The sequence below is a fragment of the Perna viridis genome, chromosome 3 (genome assembly GCF_037379345.1).
Source record: "Perna viridis isolate PV_CMFRI_1.1 ecotype Kerala chromosome 3, ASM3737934v1, whole genome shotgun sequence".
NCBI lineage: Eukaryota > Metazoa > Mollusca > Bivalvia > Mytilida > Mytilidae > Perna > Perna viridis.
The window spans coordinates 14,640,847-14,660,139 of record NC_142447.1 but is presented as its reverse complement, the minus strand read 5'-3'; the positions used below and the strand labels follow the sequence as shown (position 1 = coordinate 14,660,139).

Sequence of the window (19,293 nt, the reverse complement as noted above, 5' to 3'; positions counted from 1 at the left end):
TCCTTGTATTTTTTTCTCTTGTACAATTCGGTCCTATCGATGAGTTTCGTTTCAAGAGAGCATACATATATTGTATAATAGTTCGAATTTTCTAATACGAGAGCTAGCTCAAACAATGTAGTCTTCCTATTTATTTTGACATAGAACAACGAGAAACGGGCTTTGGACCAAAATCAAGATCTAATATGGAAATATTCCGTTTTGACAATAAGATATTAGACGATATATTTTAAAAATACATGTATCAAGAATTTGTTTTATGTACTGTTTGCGATTGTGTGCTGTGTTTGTTTTTGTAATTAGCAAGAAACTATTATTTGATAATTGAAACGAGAGGACAAGCGCACTATAAGTATCACTCCAGCAAAGAATAATGCAAAATGTTATACATGGTTGGAAAGTCTACATAGTTTTATTTTTGATATTTTGTTTGCATTGCCATAGCAAACAAAAAAATAACATTTGGTTTTTCTTAGAAGATAAAAATTATATAGAATGCGCTGTAGATGTCGAAATTAATGAAGATAACTCTGTAAAGGACACTGAAATACAATAGAATCTACTGGATTTTCAATGTTGATTATTTCCTATGAGCAGATAGATTGAAATGAATAATTACTCATTTCATAATATAGACCCCTTAAGCAATTTAATTACAAAAATAAATGCAGCCTTTTAAGGTTGTATTACATATTACATAATTTGCATGGTTCTTATAAAGACTGCTACTTAAAACTTGATGTAGGCCCCCTTTTCCATTTACATTAGATAGCAAATAACAATTGTCTCAAACTTTCCGATTATTGCCTTTGACGTTGCCATATATTACGTGGACTTTCTATCTGTTGACTATTCCTGTTTACTATAGTCAGGAGTTTGGTTATCATGCTAATCGGCGACTTCGATGCAAGGATTGATTGATTGATTGTTGGGGTTTAACGTCCGAGCAGCAATATTTCAGCTATATTCAGACGATGAACATGAAAAGGGTGACAAAATGAACATGAAATGATGATGAAATGAAAAAGGGATGGGATACAAGGATAATGGGGTCGACAAATTTTGATTGCCACTGGAAATAGGGAGAGGTGGGTAGGGTCGGGCAATTTAACCTCCTGTGGCGGAGCCCTATGGTTCCTACTCCGGGAGAATACCACAGTAGGGTTTTGTAACGTGCAAAGAACGTGGCATCTTTCCCAACACGGTGCACCACTATGGTTTGCGGTCAGGTTTTCCGTATTATAGCCTGACAACCCCAGCATGAAACACACCAGGAGTACCCCATTCCACCACCTGGGGCACACAACCCAGTTGCTCTGTGGGCAGAGCGCCCTAGCCCCCGGCTAAGGTTCTGAGCACTGTTTAGTCGCCTTTTACGACAAGCTTAGCGCTGCTGCAGGCCTATTCTTTTAACACCCGGACCTGCACGGGGCAAGGACAGGGTAAAACGATGATTTCATATACATTCAGGAAGACGAATTTGATTTAGATATTGAACACATTCCAGCTAATGCCAGGACAGAACAAAAAATCGATTTGGAAATCAACTTCTAGAGTTTGACCAAGGAAACAATATGTCTATAATGAACGGGAGAACAAATAGTGACCCGGATGGAAAATTTACTTGCCGGAATTCTAGTGTATTGATTATTGGTTGTTTAATTCCGAATTAATTCAAGATTTCACTGACCTGCAAGTGCTGGAGTTTTCGAATCTTCACTCTGATGTTCATTCGCCAATATATAGAAGTCTGTTTAAAGCAAACCGATCAGAGCCGTGTGCGGTCTGTAGATAAAATGTCAGCAATACAAAGTAAACCAAAACCAAAGAAATGGAAGAATAAAAAGTCGAATGATTTTCTTGAAAGCATAAACATTGCAAACATCGAAAAAAATAAATACAGAAATATACGACATACAAGAGGTAACATAAGAAAAAAAATGATGACATTGTATTCAAAATCAGAGAAACTCTAATCAAAGCTGCAAATGAAACATTTGGAACCAAAAGGACTAACTACCGAAAACCGAACGATTTCAATACCAACAAAAATAAGCCATGATTTGACCAAAACTGCAGACAAGCAAGAACAAAGTTTCAAAAATTCAAAAGGAAACGACATTACTTATTCTTTCATCGAAACCTGGCAAAAGAAGCCTAAAGAGAGTACAAAAAAGACATGAGATGAAGCGCAACGTAAGCACAGAGCAGAATTCAAGAAAAATATAGATAACATCAAACAGCACGATACTAGAGAGTTCTGGAGGTTATTGAATGCGCGTAAAAATACAACTCAACCAAATTTGGATTTTAGTAAACTGGTATCATTCTGCAAAAGATTTGAATACAGACAATCATATTGTAAACGATGATCACCCGATGGAAAACAATGATAAGATAAATGCCGAATTGAACACCAGAATATCTACAGATGAAATAATGAATGCATTGAAAAATTTGAAGAATAATAGGACCTGTGCCGGATATAACATTATAAATGAATATCTCAAATCAACATCGCATTCATAATTGATCTTTACGAGAAAATCTTTAATATGATATCTGACTGTGGGAAAATTCCAATGCTATGGATAGAAGGAACCATCAAGCCTAACTATAAGAACAAAAGCGACAAACATGACCCCAAATACTATCGACCCATCACAATAGTAAGCTGCTTCGGGAAAGTTTTCACTGCTATATTAAGTGAACGATTAAGGACATACTCCGAAAATATGTCTCCACTAAAGGAAAGTCCAAACGGGTTCCGTGAAACTTAATCTACGATAGATTTTATATTTGTTCTAAATTCTTTAACAGAAATTGTGCGTTACAAAAAGAAGAAAAAAAAAACCATTTGACACTGTAAAAGAGTAATCAAGGGAACCAAGGTCATAGCAGTAAATAGAGGAGCACTTTGGTATAAGATGCAACTTAATGTGATTAATGAAAAAAATGTTTAATACAATTTTCAACATGTACCGAAACATCAAATCTCGCTTACAGTATAACGGTCAAATATACGAACCTTTTATGTGAAAAGTCGGTGTAAGAAATAAATATATTGATGTAAAATTTACCAGAAGTTATAATTCTATAAAGTTTAGTGCTATAATGAACTAAACAAAACACTCAAAACTTTGAAACTGTGTCAGTATATAAGGATTGTAAATGACAAACTGGATTCTTTCTAATAATTCAAAATTTCCTTTTTTCTTTGTTTATTAAGAGATATTCATTCCTCAACAATCTTACAAATGTATTGTTTATATGTTTTAGAAAATGCTATGTTTTTCTGTATACCTACGGTATACATGGGTTTTTCAGAATAAATGATATAATTATCATTTCCACTTTGCTTTTTCCTTTTTACTGACATGTTGTGTTTTGTTAGGTTTGATTACTTCGGATTATTTTTTTTTTACTGTCAGTAAAAAAACAAACTGCAGCTTTGTAACAATTTGGTCGACAAAAACTAGACAATCGGTTCCTAAAGAAGTCTCCATCTTGAATTTTTGTTTTTGTCAAGAGTAGAGTAAAAAGATATTGAAAACTTATCGTGATTTGAATATTTTCTAGAGTTTTAATAGCGATCAGTGTATGCACCAATTTCTATCGAAAACAAAAAAAAACCGCAACATTTTCTTTGCAATCTACCAAGTCTGGTCTCTTCACCCTACTTATCACCATCAGTGAGCGTTTGTCGTTACCAAAGAAATAAAAATCGCCTGGGACGTTGTTTTTAGCTTTTTTAAACACTTAATACAACATCCTAATTTAAAGTTAATTGACGTTTTTGAAATATCCATGTAAGTTGAGGTCAAGTGTTGTGATTCATTTGAATTGGTCTGCCATGGCATCTATTCCACTGAAATGGGTCATTTCTGAAGCAATTATTGTTTTGTTTGTTTGTTTGTTTGTTTTTTTGTCTCTTATCATTTTGTACTCTGTTCTTCATATTTTCATATCATTTCCTATTGTCCGTATCCAACGAGTTGTGTAGTTCTGATTTCAAACTATACCAAACAGTTTATGATTGCGTATGATGGTCTAGAATTTTATTACAAAATTATCAAATATACTCTTAAAATTTGAATACATGTATAAGACATGTGAATTCTTTTGTATATAGTTAGGTATAAGCTTGGATTAGCGTTGGTGTAGGAAAAATTGAGAAGTCAAACTTTTAAAAGTATTAGTATATGACGTTGCATTTTATACTATTGATATACGTGTTACTTTTCTGTACAATTGTAGTTAATTTCACAGTCTATGATATGCCAGATCAGTCTGATTACTGAGTTGGAGAAATTCCATGAGGACTTCGTGATCGCCGACCAACGACACAACGGCGTTGATACAAGCTATTATAAATCATTCTGATATAAAATATTGTAAATTTTGATCCGCTGTGCACTTGTTTAAAGGAGTGAATCTCTCATCAATAGCATTAATAACAAACACACAAGAGAGTTTGACATAAACAGTCTACAATTGTACTTATTAAACAAATAAAAAAGGAAGACTAATCAATCACCGAGAAGTTCTGCGTTAAATAAACTGAATCATCTTTCCAAAAGTGTATATAGATTAATCCACTCTCTTTCGTTGCTTCTGTGGTATGCTGAACAACACAGCAATCGTGTGTAATTTATGTAATTTATTCACTGGTTTCTATATTCTTGATATTATCTTAAGCAACAAATAATTCCTGGTAGTATTATATTACATCTTTTTATTCCGATTTGGTTGTGAATAACTCTTACTTAGATATTTTAGTAAAAAATCAATCACACATGGTAACTCTAGTAAACAATTAATCATAATTGGTAACTGGTAAATAATTATTTACACTTGGTAACTGGTAAATTATCAATCACACTTGGTATTTTGGTGAATTATCAATCACACTTGGTAACTCCAGTAAATAATCGATCGTTTACTCTACAAGCACCATAGGTATCAAAGAACTCGAGCACCAGCTGCTGATTTCGATATTCAGGGAGTTTTGACAGCGCCCTTAATGAGAAATGTAAGTGTGCCATTTTTTTCATTTATCTTCGTTAAAAGTTGTATTTGTAGTTTTAGTTTCATGTTACTGAGCTTCAAGTTTTTAGTTGTTATATTCTGATCTCCCAGCTGCGCTTTCAGTAATTTTGCCTGCAAATAAAATACATCAGCCTGTGTATATTTTTTTGGCTTGTTTTCCAGTGCTGTCTGTTTAGGATTTTGAGTGGCAGATGTGGTGGATGTGGTAGGTTTGGTGGTTATGGTAGATGTCCCGGCTCTGACTTCTTTTACATTATCATTTTCTGAAATCGGAGAATACAAACACTGTAATTTATTTGATCATTCTGTATCATAACATAATTAAAACAAATACTACTTCTACATTAAAATGTATAAATAACAAAAAGAATATTAACGTCGGGTGCATAATTCTCTTTCCATATGCAAAAGTAAAATTATTATGAATATTGTTACCCGGAAAAAGAACGGATATGTTGAAACATAACATTCAAATGCACCTGCTTATAAAGAACCTAAATACAAAAAGTACAAAAATACCCAGGAGTTTTCAATAAGTATAAACACACCTTTAAGAGTAATCAAGGGAACCAAGGTTATAGCGGTAATCAAAAGAATGTAATCCAGGGACAAAGACCAGACATAGAAAACAGACATACACAACAAAGAACATAAAGTAACTAAAATCATACATACAAAGTAACAAAAGTAAATGAGCACCTCGGACTCCACTAAATACTGGGAGCATGGACCAGGTGCACCGGTAGGGTAAGCGTCCTCTTCTAGAAACACTCGCCGTTGAAAACATTTTTTGTTGATTCAATATTAGATAGTGTGTGATTCGTTCAAATAATAAAACAACAATCAAATATATTTCTAGGAAATTGTAATTCAAAGTTTAAATTAAAAAAAATCGAAATCATATGTTGTTTTTGCATTTTAAGGAATGATTTGGGTCGTTAACTCCTGTAATCTCAAATTGTCCTTTAGCTAGAAAATCACGTTGTTGTCAGACTAAATATAACTGCATCAAGTTATCACCATTGACACATATAATTGTACATACGGCGATCCATATGGTACCAGCAGCCCTTTCCCTAAAATATTGTAGAGAAAAAATATAATCGTAAGTTATGACGTCACAATAATTTGATCTTTCATGATATCACTTACGACTAATTTTACATTTACGATTTTTTTGTGATTTCAGCATACCGAAATTTGTAATTATCAAAGATTCATGAAGCTCCACGAAGCGACAGACGTTCGTGTCTCTCTTACTAACTGCTGCAGACAGACCTACCGATATTTTCAGTCATTTTTAAAATCAGACGTCGTTTGATAATCAGAAAACGTCGTGTTAAATTTTTTTCCGACTTTGCAAGATACTTGCATTTTCTGAAAAGGCTGGCTGAACGTCTAAAGGTAATCTGGTTCCCTGGTCAATATCATAAGCGACCCTAGGATCGCTACAAATAATAGACTCGGGTCACCAGCGACGGATATGCACAATATATGAGTAAATTGCCGCTTATGAAATAAAATAAAAACAAAAGATGAGATTATCTAAATTGACTTTAAAATTGTGCATTTATATCGAAAGATGATATAAGTAATTTGAAAGAAATATTTTTACGTTTCTTTTTTAAATTTGAATATTAAAATGTATAAAAATAATTGAAATAACGCCATATCAGCCAATCAAAAGATAGAAGACGTCACTGATGATCCGATGTTATATTTGAGAGAAACTTGTGGAACGAAAATATTACCCGGGCTGCCAGGTTACGTCTAAAGGGAATTTCGAACGTCAGACACTGTTCAGAGCAGGCGTCGTAAAATAATTACCAGTGGAAAATAACTATTTGATGATAAAGTTTATCACACTTTTCTATACAGTGTACAGATCTGCCACGAAGTACTTAACCACACACAACTTTTATTTTAGCAGATAGCACTTTTTTACCTACCGACACGTTTCTGTAACATTTAGTAATGACTGAGATAATAAATTGCTTGTTAGACAGTTTGCTACAGCATTTCTGTCACAATATCCATCAACCCCTGGAAGAAGATAAAAGAAGGTGCATAGTAACAGATATTGTAAATAACTTTGGTAGCGCACTTTCTTTCAGAGTTGACGAAAAATTACAAGAATTACCAGGAAAACTTTTTTCAAAGCAATGCAATTTCAAATGCCACGAAATACAGTATTGTGGAAATGTTCATATATATATTTTGCTCTCAAGATATTGATATTTTTGTTCATATAAAGTAATAAAGTTTGCAGTAAGATATATTTGTTCGGGACATTAGAAATTAGAAATTTTAATATTGCATGGTGTTAACCGTTTTAACACGTTTTGATTAAAAATTAAAAAGCAAAAATAAAACTTAAATATATGAAAATATTTAATTTAATCTTAATGTACTATTATTGTAATAAATACATATTATTTATTAATCTCTTTGTATTTTATAATAAATCTGGTTAACATGTACGTCTGTAAAATTTTGAAAACTTGTATCTTTTTATAATATCTTTTAAAACGGTACAAGAGAGAACCAAAATACGAACAAAAAAAAAGAAAAAAACATTTACATACAAAAAATAAGTACCGGAATGAACTCAACATGTACACTGAATACCGTAGGACAATATGTTTCTCGGGTAGGTAAGATTACATTTTCGCAACCGAATTCAAGTGTAATAAACTTCGAACAATCAAACACGTGTCAAATTTGAAAGCTCTTAAAAAGTACTTGAGAAGTGAGAGATCAACTCTTAAGGAAGTAACCTAGGGTAAGGGACACAACCCTTATTAATCATTGAAACGTTTTTATTCAATCATACGTAAGCATCAAAGTAACTTGGACTGATTTCATTCTGATTCAAAGGAAAGCTTGAAAGGCTTTCGTGAAATTTAATATGATACAAACATATCACTGTGTTCAAGAGTTATATCCCAAACCTTAGGTCTACCTGCTTAAATAAAGGCAGAAATATAAGAAGTACAGAACAAACTCTTACCATTGTGTTTCTTAAAGTGGGTTTCATCTTCATTAATATCTCCTTGACTTTTTACTTTAGGTCAAGGCATTGAATTTTACTGAGAAAAGGCTACAGTAAGTTCGATCTTAAGTTTACTTGAATAGGTGCAATCATATTGATCACATACTCGAGGATTAAAAAAAATAAATAGTTTCAGTTAATAAAACCAGAAATGAAAAAAATAAACATTTGATAATTTAATGCATTTTCCCCGATCTAGACAAGGTACACTAGTAAGTAGGTTTTATCGATAAAAAAAAACCAAACAAACAAACAAAGTTAAAAAAAAATCGGCGATTAGGCCAACAGTTGTTATGTACAGCTTATTATCAGACCAGTATGTCTAGATTAAAAATTAAGTACCAGTCCACGTAAAATTCGGACACTACTAAAAGTGATTCATGGTCAAGAAAAACCCACCAAACAAACGATGCTTTTTTAGTCAACATAACAACAACCTTTTCTGTATTCTGTATTCAGATTTGCACTTTTGAGAAAATCATATATTCATCTGCCACTAAAAACAACCAAATGAAACCAAATCAAGAACGATAACTCTTGCAAAGTACAAATTTCATCTATATGATTTTTATCTCAAAAGGGCAACAACCAAATGATAAATTAAGACTGGTTACGTGATCAGTTACTGTTTATGAACAAGAAATGAATTGGTGGGTTTTTGACATGTATGAATCACCTTCTGTCCGATTTTTAGAAAGACTGCTACTTAAAAATAAACTTTGAATTTTTAATAAAACATACATGAAAAGATATTTTGTAAAAAGGAAACAGAAATTTGCTGAACTTCCACTTTTCACTCTTTCCAAAAAACAAAACTTTTTCATTAGGCCTATCTTTATATCTAATCACTTAGCGCAGACAGATGTATTGAAATGTAAAGCCAAATACCTAATCTTTAACATAACTAAAATAAAGTTAAATTGAGTATCAAGGCAATAGTCTAGATACATATCTAACTTAGGATGTTATAATTATATGCCTAGCATTTGATTACATACATGTACTTCTTGTAACTGCCTAAAAATTTTTGAAGATGAAATTTTGAAAAGTGTTTTGTTCGATGTGTCATAGTTTTTCTTTCCTCTTTTTTCTACCTCGGACATGACTTTTCAGGAACAACTCGGCGGGTGTTTCTAGAAAAGCAGAGGTACACCTGGTCCATGCTCCCAGTTTGTAGTGGAGTCCGAGCTGCTCATTAGCTTTTGTTACTTTATGTTCTTTGTTGCATATGTCTGTTTTCCATGTCTGATCTTTGTCTGGATTACATTCTTTTGATTACCGCTATAACCTTGGTTCCCTTGATTACTCTTTGTCTCCAATATTTTATCTTTCCCAATCGTTAAGCTCAAAGTGTTGTCTTTTACTAAAAGTTTTTTCTATGCGAGTGGTGCTATTTTTGTAAAATACTGATTTTTACTTGAAAATGTTTTTTTCGTATTATTCCGATTTCATTTCAAAGTATTGCAATGAAATTTCACAACATTCAGTTACATAAACTTTAACTGAAGAGGCATAAGTTTTCCAACTACAAAAAGAAAAAAAGGCTTATTGGCAATCTGAAAGTTGTATTTAAAATCAAAATTCGTGCAGGACTTTTGAATGTGGTTCATGAGGCGTAAACTGCTAAAATTGGGTATTTTGCATCCTCGGGTCAAAAAAAGTCATAGAAGTGATGTAAATTAGGATCAGGTTTAGGGTTAAGATTTATGTCAGAACTAGAAACTTAAGAGCTAGGAAAGGGTAATGTATAGGTCTAGGGTCTAGAGTCTGGGACAGGGAAAGAGTCGGAATTTAATTAATGATTAGTGTAAGGGCGTAAGGGCTAGTTGTAGGGTCGGGGTAAGTGTAAGGTTTATAGTTAGCATAAAGTCTAGGCCTACTGTAAGTGTTAGGTTAAGAGCTGTGCTATGATTAGGTCTATTGTTACGGTTAGATTTAAAACTATGGTAGGGTCTAGTGTTAGGGTTAGTTTACGAGCTATATTTTTTGCACGTTCCCTCTGGAATTCCGCTGTCATATATTTTAGTACTTAGATGACTACTGCCCTCGAATTCGAGGTGACGGTCTAAATATAACGCAGATGAAGATTTGTCAGGAGTCTGGGTAAGACACAAAGGCAAAAAGTAAAATAAAAAAAAATGTTTGTTTTTACAGTGCTTGAATTGAGAAATTTTTCTATCATGTGACATACCAAGGATACGTAGTGCGAAATGGATAATCGAATTTTGGATGACGCAATGTAAATGGCGTGTGGAGAGAACTGTTAAAAAGAACATTTTCCTACAGAAAAGGAATATCAATTTTAACTTTAACTTTCATACAAGTAAGCAAGAAATTAAAATAAGGTATTGCCAGTATATATTGAGTGATAAAAGAATGAAACTGCAATGTGAATTATATGGCAAATTGCTGAGGATTGTTTAGTTCAATTTTAAAAATAACAGAGAATTTAAATATTTTATATACAATACCTGCATTTGTCATGAAGCATTTTTACCATGACTGGATAATCATATTTAATTCCATAAACTGACTACGCTTCTTTTTTTTTTGTTTTGAAACAAGCAATGAGCACCAAAAGCAGCATCCAGAAATTGAGGCGGAGTTCGCAATTAAGGAGGTAGACCTAGGCGAAAGGACACAACTCTTAAAAATCATTAGAACGTTTGTATTCAGCATTTTACATCTATCTCATGTAAGCATCAAAGTAACTTGGCTTGATTTCAGTCTATTTCAAATGAAAGCTTGATAGACCTTGGTGAAATTGATTATGATACAAAGATATCACTGATTTCAAAAGTTGTTTCTCTTACCCTAGGTCTACCTCCTTAAATGGTAAACTCTGTTCAGCCCCTTCCCGCCCCCACCAGCCCTAAGTTTAACAAAATGTTAAACAAAAGAAAGAGGCCAGCACGAGAATAGAAAAATATTACAATAGAGAATATGCTCAATCTTATTTATTAAATAAACTTTATTTCGAAAAGATCATATAGTTATCTCCCTTTATATTAAATTCTGAAGTGCTTTATTTGTAATTTGTTCCATTCTTACCATTACAGATAATTGCAAAGCAAAATTAATTTTTGTATCAAAAAAGGATACTCGTATCATGGAAACAAATTTTTGTATGTGCCATGAACAGCCTGGTTCTGCCATTGACATCCTCTTAAAAGGGTACCGGAAATTGTTTAAAAGAATAATCAATTGAACCAAGGTTATAGCGGTAATCAAATAAAACAATGTAATCCAGAGACAAAGACCAGACATGGAAAACAGACATATACAACAAAGAACATACAGTAACTAAAATCATACATACAAAGTAACAAAAACGAATAAGTAACTCGGACTCCACCAAAAACTGGGAGCATGGACCAGGTGCACCGGTAGGGTTAGTGTTAAAAAGTTTCCATTCTTGTCATAATTCTATATTTTGTTATGTAAATATCAATACTTATGCTTTATTACAAAAATAAACATAAAAAAAATATTTTCAAATCTAATATACAACCAAAGACCCTTGTATTGTTCAGGGTTGTGTGCCCCAGGTGGTGGAATGGGGTACACCTGGCGTGTTACATGCTTTGGTTGTCAGGCTATAATACGGAAAACCTGACCGCAAACAATAGTGGTGCACCGTGTTGGGAAAGATGCCACGTTCCTCACACGTTAAAAAACCCTACTGTGCTGTTCTCCCGGAGTAGGAACCATAGGGCTCCGCCACATAAGGCTAAATTGCCCAAACCTACCCACCATTCCCTATTTCCAGTGGCAATCAAAATTTCTCGACCCCATTATTCTTATCTCCCATCCCTTGTTTCATTTCATGTTCATTTTATCATCCATTTCATGTTCATCGTCTGGATAAAGCTGAAATATTGCTGCTCGGACGTTAAACCCCAACAAACAAACAAACAGATAAACAAACCATAATTACCTGAAATTACTGTTATAACAACACAGAATGCTCTTAGTCCATTCATCCTATAAATTTTAATATATTACAATTTAAACATTTCACAAATTTTCTTGCACATAAAGACACATAAAAAAAAAAAAAAAAAAAAAAAAACATCAGCGAGAAACTATGAACAGTTTTGTTCGAGCACACTTTCCTGTTGTCAGATACGAGGAAATGTGTATGGTCGCCCCCTGTCCAATTATATACTTCTACCGTCAAATTCGTCCACAGCTCGAATAGCCTCTTATCTTAAAATACTCATTATCTTTTGTGAATAATGACAAATTAGAATTAGGTTAGGCACCCCTGATCAAGGAAAATCGGACATTTTAATTTAATAAAATGAACGAAAAACGAATTATTTGATTGTGTTGTTTCAGTGTGTAATCCAAGCTATATTGTTTTCCTAGTTTTGACGCCTTCCGTAAAGATACAAGTTGTGTTGTATTTATTTCAAATATCAAAATTTATCACACATATTACTCTAAGCGTATATTTGTTTATAAGCGAATTATATATTCTGAAGTATTTATAATGTAAACATATGTATTAAATATGTTTGATAAATATCATTTAGCGTATGTTCATGTATGAGTGTATAAACGATGTATTTTGTAAAGTGTAAGGAATTGAATTGCTTTAAGTGTAGAAACAAGAGGTTGCCTGCTCCCCACTCGACCTTGGGAAGAGAGAGAGTCGATCGATAAACAAGAAGTAGATGAGCGAGGAACATGAAATGGGTACAAATCATCATGCATGATATGTTGTCCAGACCATTGACTGAAATTTCGGCTATCAATTAGATTTGTTTCATTTAGTCCTAAAACCGAAGAAAAGCAACGTCCTTGAATAAAAATTGGCACACCTTATCACAGAATAGACATTTTGAGTATGTATCCTACAGTAAAACGCTTAGTTAAATATTAACCTGTTCACAGTTTAAAAAAAAAACTAAATAGTATGAATCCACTGCTTAATCTTGATGTGTAAGATACAAAAATACCAATCACAGATAATGCAGATTTCGATGTGCTGTACACGTGTTTCAAGTAGTGATCTCTCATTAGCAGCATTAGAATCAAATGCATAGGATGATCTAAATAAAATAAAAAAATAAATAAAAAATAAAAAAAATAAATAAATAATAAATAAATAAACAAATAAATAAAATAAAATAAAAACGAGAAATATTCAATACCAAAACATTGAATGCCAAATCCATTATCAAATGGTTCTACGATTTGCATATCACTGAATTAAGTACCATTCTATTTAATAATAAAGCTAAAAGCGGCACATCATAGTTCTCTACTTGATCTTGTTTGCCTCAATTATATTCAATAATCTAGAAAACATAAAAGACTATATATCTAATGAATAATAATACGGACTCTGTCCTTACATTCATTCAATGTGTGGGCAGACCGAGGAAATAATTGCTGCTGTTTATTTGTTTATTTATTTATTTATTTATTTATTTATTTTTGTTTGTTTTGTCTTCACCGTCCGGACAATCTTTCACTGGTGACGCCATGTGTGTGTGTTTGCTGCAAAGCAACGTAATTTTACGAATACTTGTTTTCACGTATCAAGATCTAAATTTCGCTACAACTGTAAAAGAATTAATTTTTCGCAGTGCACTAATGGTTTACTATTTTCGCGGTCCACATAAAACTGCGAAAAATAGTACTCACTAAATTGATTTGTTTTATTAATCCGTATAACTTTCATTAATTTTCGAAAATTGATACATTCGAAACTGTTCATATGGCACAAATTTAGCAACCGCGAAAATTAATATATTTACAGCTTTGTTTGTGCGACCAATACTCAGTTTGACATGTGTTCCACAATGAAATGACTTTTGGGTTTATTTGATTTCGGAGTTTTCCGACGCAGTCGGTATAGTTTCGTATTTTACCCTTTGACTTCAAGGACGCTCTTCTATGGTATGGAAACGCAAGTCACTTGACGGCAATTCTGTTTCCCGATTGGTCAAATACTGATAACTTAGCGGCGTTCAAAAAAACTATGGAAAATTCGAGATTGCGTTCAAAAAAAAAAAAAAAAACTGTTACAGTATCGAAATTTTGAAATTGCATGCCATGTGTTATTTTCTTGAAAGGAATGTAGAAACTTAAAAGTAAAATTTATCTGCGTCGGCTATCTTTTTTTTAAGATAGTACTTGTTTTTCTTGCTGTTGAAAAAAAGCGAATACAAATAGCTTGAAATAATTAGTTAGATTACAACACCTTATTTCAATTAGGAATCAAAAATAAACAATTTACTGATTGTTAACCTCAGCCCAAATTACTGTCAGGATTTTAAAGTAAAAATGACATTTAAAACAGAACAAAATAGCGTGCTACGTCTGGTGCCTTTGTAGCTGGCGAACCTCTCATAAAAGAAGTGCACTCTCAAACTATTCTCTTTCCGAAGGCAGTATATTTAAAGTGAATCATGGAATACAAAACATTTGACATGTTTTAAGACTGTGGATCTACAAACGTTTGGGATCAAAATAAGTCTGATTACAACGTTCTGAGGATGATAATTCGAAAGCGGATCGGAGATACAGTTCTTTTTTCCACTACTCCACTACTTCCTGCAATACAATCCTGATAAACCATTGATCATATTCAGGCTTTTGACAATTTCCTTGTCAGTTTCGTTTTGTGATGTTTTACAAGCATCCAAAACCGGTTTTGAACATTGCTCCAACTGACTTCCTACTCTGGATAACAAAATTGTATTTATTATCATTTTTGCAATTTCAGGTTATGATAAACCTACATTTGTTTTGTTAAAAACGTTGGTTTACGATCCTTATTGTATGAAAACATTTTGAAATAACATCTTGCACATGCCACTCATTGCATTTGTTACACAACTCTTTAAAACATCTATATTTTACATTAATAATATGATAATGTTCAATGAATATTTTCATTTCATTAACTCAAAAGTACATAAGGTAGTTAAGTTAAAATCACTTTTATCCTAGATGTAAAAACCTTCACAATGCACAAGTTTTCTCCAAAGCCATTGTCATGATTAATAGGCTTACAAATGGCATTTCAGAGGTATTCTAGCTGAATTTAAATAACACATAAAACCAATGTCACAAAGATGCAACGTCAGGGATTGTGTCGGTCATGGTTAAGAAAATAAATCTACTTGTTTGAATCCTAGTGTTTGTATTTACTGACGTCAAAAATATTTGCTTTGTCTTAATGCATACTTATATTCAGATTATGATCTAGTTTAAAGCTGTGAAAAGAAATATCAGTTTATATAGACATTTTTCATATTTCTAATTTTGAGCAAAGGGAAGTAACTTTGCAACCCGACAGACTGGATTACTGTCCGTTTGGAACATTGGACAGCAGTAGAATTTCGATTCAAATATTTGACGTATGGAAGCTGTTGTTAGTACTAGGATAATTTTATATAATTCATTTCAATGTATTTAGCTACTAACCGAATTTTAAATAGTTAAAGTTTCAAAGTATAATGTTTATTGATCTTTCCTTTCTTAATAAGACCGTCGTACCGTTTGTCGTTTAAGGTGAGTAACGTGCCATTAAAAAGCTTAATAAGATGGATTGCATTCCGTAAATATGAAATAGGGCTATACAGTTAAAACGATAAATCACAACTTTTGAAGGAGGTAAACATAAGCTTTGCAACAGAACTCTTGATATCAGTGATATATTTGTATCATATCCAATTTAATCAAAACCTGTCAAGCATTCATTTTAAACAAAATCAATCCCTGATGTGGGATTTATGTGAAGTGGTTTACGCAATTGTATCAATAACTTGTAACATGTTTGTCCCTTAACCCTAGTCTACCTCTTCCATTCTTCTGAGAAACCTATCGACAAAGAGCAGTTATTTGTGAGGTTACTGGGAATACTCTACTATCATTAAGACTCATGCCAATAAGATTCTGTAAACATTTCAATAGAGATACTCTGTTACAAGCTGTAAAAAAACAGATACTATAAAAGTATGATTTCCTTGAAGTGTAGGTCTGTTATTTGATAACATCAATAATGAGAAGGGTGTTTTTTGATGTTTCAGTGCAAAGAATAAGATTATAAAATAAATTGGAGAAATTAGTTACTTTTGTTTGAATGTGATATACATAATATCAATAACAATTATTACAAAAGTGTCAGAACAATTCGGATACATCAAGATCCAAATCATAAAAATAAGCAATGACATTAAGTGCTCAAGAAGGGTTAATAAGTCTCTGTCAATCAGCAGTAGATGTCACATTGCAAGTGAGAAAGATCTTGTATCAAAGAGTTTAGTTTAAAAATTTAAATTTAAAAACTCCCCGACACACTCTTTTAAAACGGACTTGCAAACAAGTTCCACCTAAAATGAATCCGGCAAAACTTGAAATCTAATCAATGATGTCGTGTATCATCTGAAAGATGGATATTGAATTTTAGGTTACGAATTAATTTTGTGGGTCAAGAACATTCAAAATTTTTGACCCATTACTTTTTTTTAAGGTAAATATAATCTTTAAGTCGACCTTTTCTGCATGAACTTTCTGAAACCTTCTAATCACCAACGATAATGATGTGTAATACTTAACATTTAATCTAATTAAATATTCTTACATGTACTTGTCCGGTTTTTAGTTTGTCCTGGAAAATCATATACAACTACTTTAAAATGAAACATCAAACTGACTATCTCCTCTAATAAACAGCACAGTTTTATTTTCCGTTTTCCGATTTACATAAACTAAGTTTTGCAAGCATATGCAATCTTTCCATATTTTTGACTTACATGAAGAAACAATTTTTGGCTAACTCTTTATGAATATGAACTAACTGGTTGATTTTATAATGATTCGACAAAAAACAAATAAAAACAAAAAAGAAACAAAAACAAAACAAAAAACAAAACTTTAAAACAGGAACAAACAAAAAAAAAAACGAAAAAAAAAACGACATAAACAAGAAAAGCAAACAAGCATCCGGACGAACACCATTTGTTAACGTTTACTGTTTTTGTTTGGTTATCAATCATCAATCATTTTCAACGCAGTTTCAAAAGTTACAATTGCAATGCACACATTTGTTGTTTTTTTTTCTGTGTAGTTTGTCTCAAGACAATTATGTGTGTTTCATTTAGCTGTTACCAGTTAAGAAGGCGTTCACAAAAAACAAGCAGTGGGTGGCACAATACAAATTGTGTTATAAAAAATTCATATCGCCAAAGCATCTATTATCATAGTTGAATATTTGTTTTTTATTTACTGCAAATTTAAAGAGAAAATATTATGTAAAGTATTAAATTTCATTGAAAATAACTCATTTTGTGCAAAAATTTGTTGGGATTTGCACAATCATTTCTGAGCCATCCATTGTCCTTTAAAAAAAATTGTAGTGTTGGACATATATACGATATGAACATTACATTGGAATAAAAAATTCAGTGCGATAAAATTAACGATGTGCCATCTGTATCATCGGCATTACCTGGTTTCTAAATAAAGAGTCTTTAAATGCGTTTTATTAAAATTTTATACTTACAATTCCTATATCATTCGTAGTCAAAAGTAGGTCTTTTTGCGTATTTAGAAAAAAACCCTTTCAGGTAATTCATTGTTAAACACATGTATACTTTTAAATTTGAAAGAGTAATAAAGGGAACCAATATTCTAGCGGAAATCAAAAGAAAGACTGTAATCCAGGGCTGAATAACAGACAAGGAAAACAGACTCACACAACAAAGAACATAAAATAACCAAAACAATACACACAACGTAAAAAAGGTAAATGAGAATCTCGGACTCCACTAAAAACTGAGATCATGGACCAGGTGCACCAGGTAGGGTAAGCGTCCTCTGCTTTTCTAGAAACACCCGCCGAGTTGCTTATAAAAAGTTTATCGTGCAGATGGATACACCGTAACCATCCACGAATTCATAACAAAAGGTTCATTCATTTTGTTGCTAGGGGCCACCCGTTGTCTTGATGGTGAAAGTACTTTATTGTTAAGATCAACGATAAAGATATAGTTTTACTATCCAAAGTCGAACACTTTTAGTCCTTGTCAAAACTGTGTGATTCGGATTTTGCTGTATATATGTTTTGGGTAATAATGTTGTGCCCATTTTGTTGAACTGATATTTGTTATGTCGTGTTTAAAGCGGGTCAAAAGCCGACTCTCGGCATGCGATTTTCCCTGTTATTGAACGCCATTAATTTCGGTTTTGTTCAATGTTTGGTAGGGTTGTTGTCTATTTTACAAACTCCGTTTTTCAATTTTTTACTCTGTTTTGTTATTTATGGTAGCCTTTAGTTTTGCTTTAACACAAATCGTTGTAATTTTGAAATATCCAATGTTCTTAAAATGATATTTAATATTAAGGACTGAACGTTATTTTACAATAATAGTTACACTTTTGTAAACTGTCTTGAAGTGTTTGGTTGTTATTACTAGTAAACCATAAAGTGAACTCTGCTAAATAGCAATTTGTTATGTTGTAGTTTTGACTCATCACATTCATTTTGCATCATGTTTGTTTCTTTTTCAACCTGGATTCATTATGTTTATAATCGTTTTTTTAGTGTAGGCTTTATCGTTTTCGTTTTAGTTTTAGTAATTTATAAGAAATATGTTTACGTTTATTTTTTTTAAATTTGAATATTAAAACGTATAAAAATAAATAAAATAACATCATATGAGCTCAGCCAATCAAAAGACAGACTACGTCATTGGTGACCCGGGGGTTATATTTGAGAGAAACCTGTGGAAAGAAAATATTACTCGGGGTGCCAGGTTACGTCTAAAGGGAATTTCGAACGTCAGGCACTGTTCAGGTCTTAAAGATTTATATGTTTGTATACAAGGAGGCATCGTAAAATAATTACCAATGGAAAATAACTATTTGGTGTTAAAGCTTATCACACTTTTCTATACAATGTACAGATCTGCCACGAAGTACTTAACAACACACAACTTTTATTTCAGCAAATAGCAGCACTTTCCTCCTTCACACTACTGTCATATAGCAAAAATATACTTATATACCCACCTGTTTAATCTCCAAGATAAACTTACCGTCACACAACTAACTATATCGCCAAGATAAATTAACTAATATTCAACTGTCATAAAGGTTTAACACACAACTTCCAAATTGATTAACTCTAACAAAAGTCGAAAAGGAAAGTCCTTATAATATATGGCAATATC

The 19,293-nt window shown here is 32.4% G+C and overlaps 1 protein-coding gene across 3 annotated transcripts; it reads right to left on the bottom strand.

Moving 5' to 3' along the window:
- Nucleotides 1-4,146: 4,146 nt before the first annotated feature.
- On the bottom strand, nucleotides 4,147-12,331 carry LOC148621129 (uncharacterized). 3 transcript variants are annotated; one of them, XM_088573963.1, is made up of 4 exons: nucleotides 12,039-12,331; nucleotides 6,999-7,092; nucleotides 6,095-6,125; nucleotides 4,147-5,312 (listed from the first exon to the last, which is right to left on the bottom strand). In XM_088573963.1, exons 1-4 carry the CDS (start codon nucleotides 12,082-12,084, stop codon nucleotides 5,298-5,300), a joined length of 186 nt encoding a protein of 61 aa, XP_088430089.1. In that variant the 5' UTR covers nucleotides 12,085-12,331; the 3' UTR covers nucleotides 4,147-5,297. The 3 variants fall into 3 exon arrangements, 2 of the variants coding, with proteins under 2 accessions (XP_088430089.1, XP_088430088.1); XR_015920839.1 differs by lacking the exon at nucleotides 6,999-7,092 and having other exon boundaries at nucleotides 12,039-12,324; XM_088573962.1 differs by lacking the exons at nucleotides 6,095-6,125; nucleotides 6,999-7,092 and having other exon boundaries at nucleotides 12,039-12,300.
- Nucleotides 12,332-19,293: the final 6,962 nt, after the last annotated feature.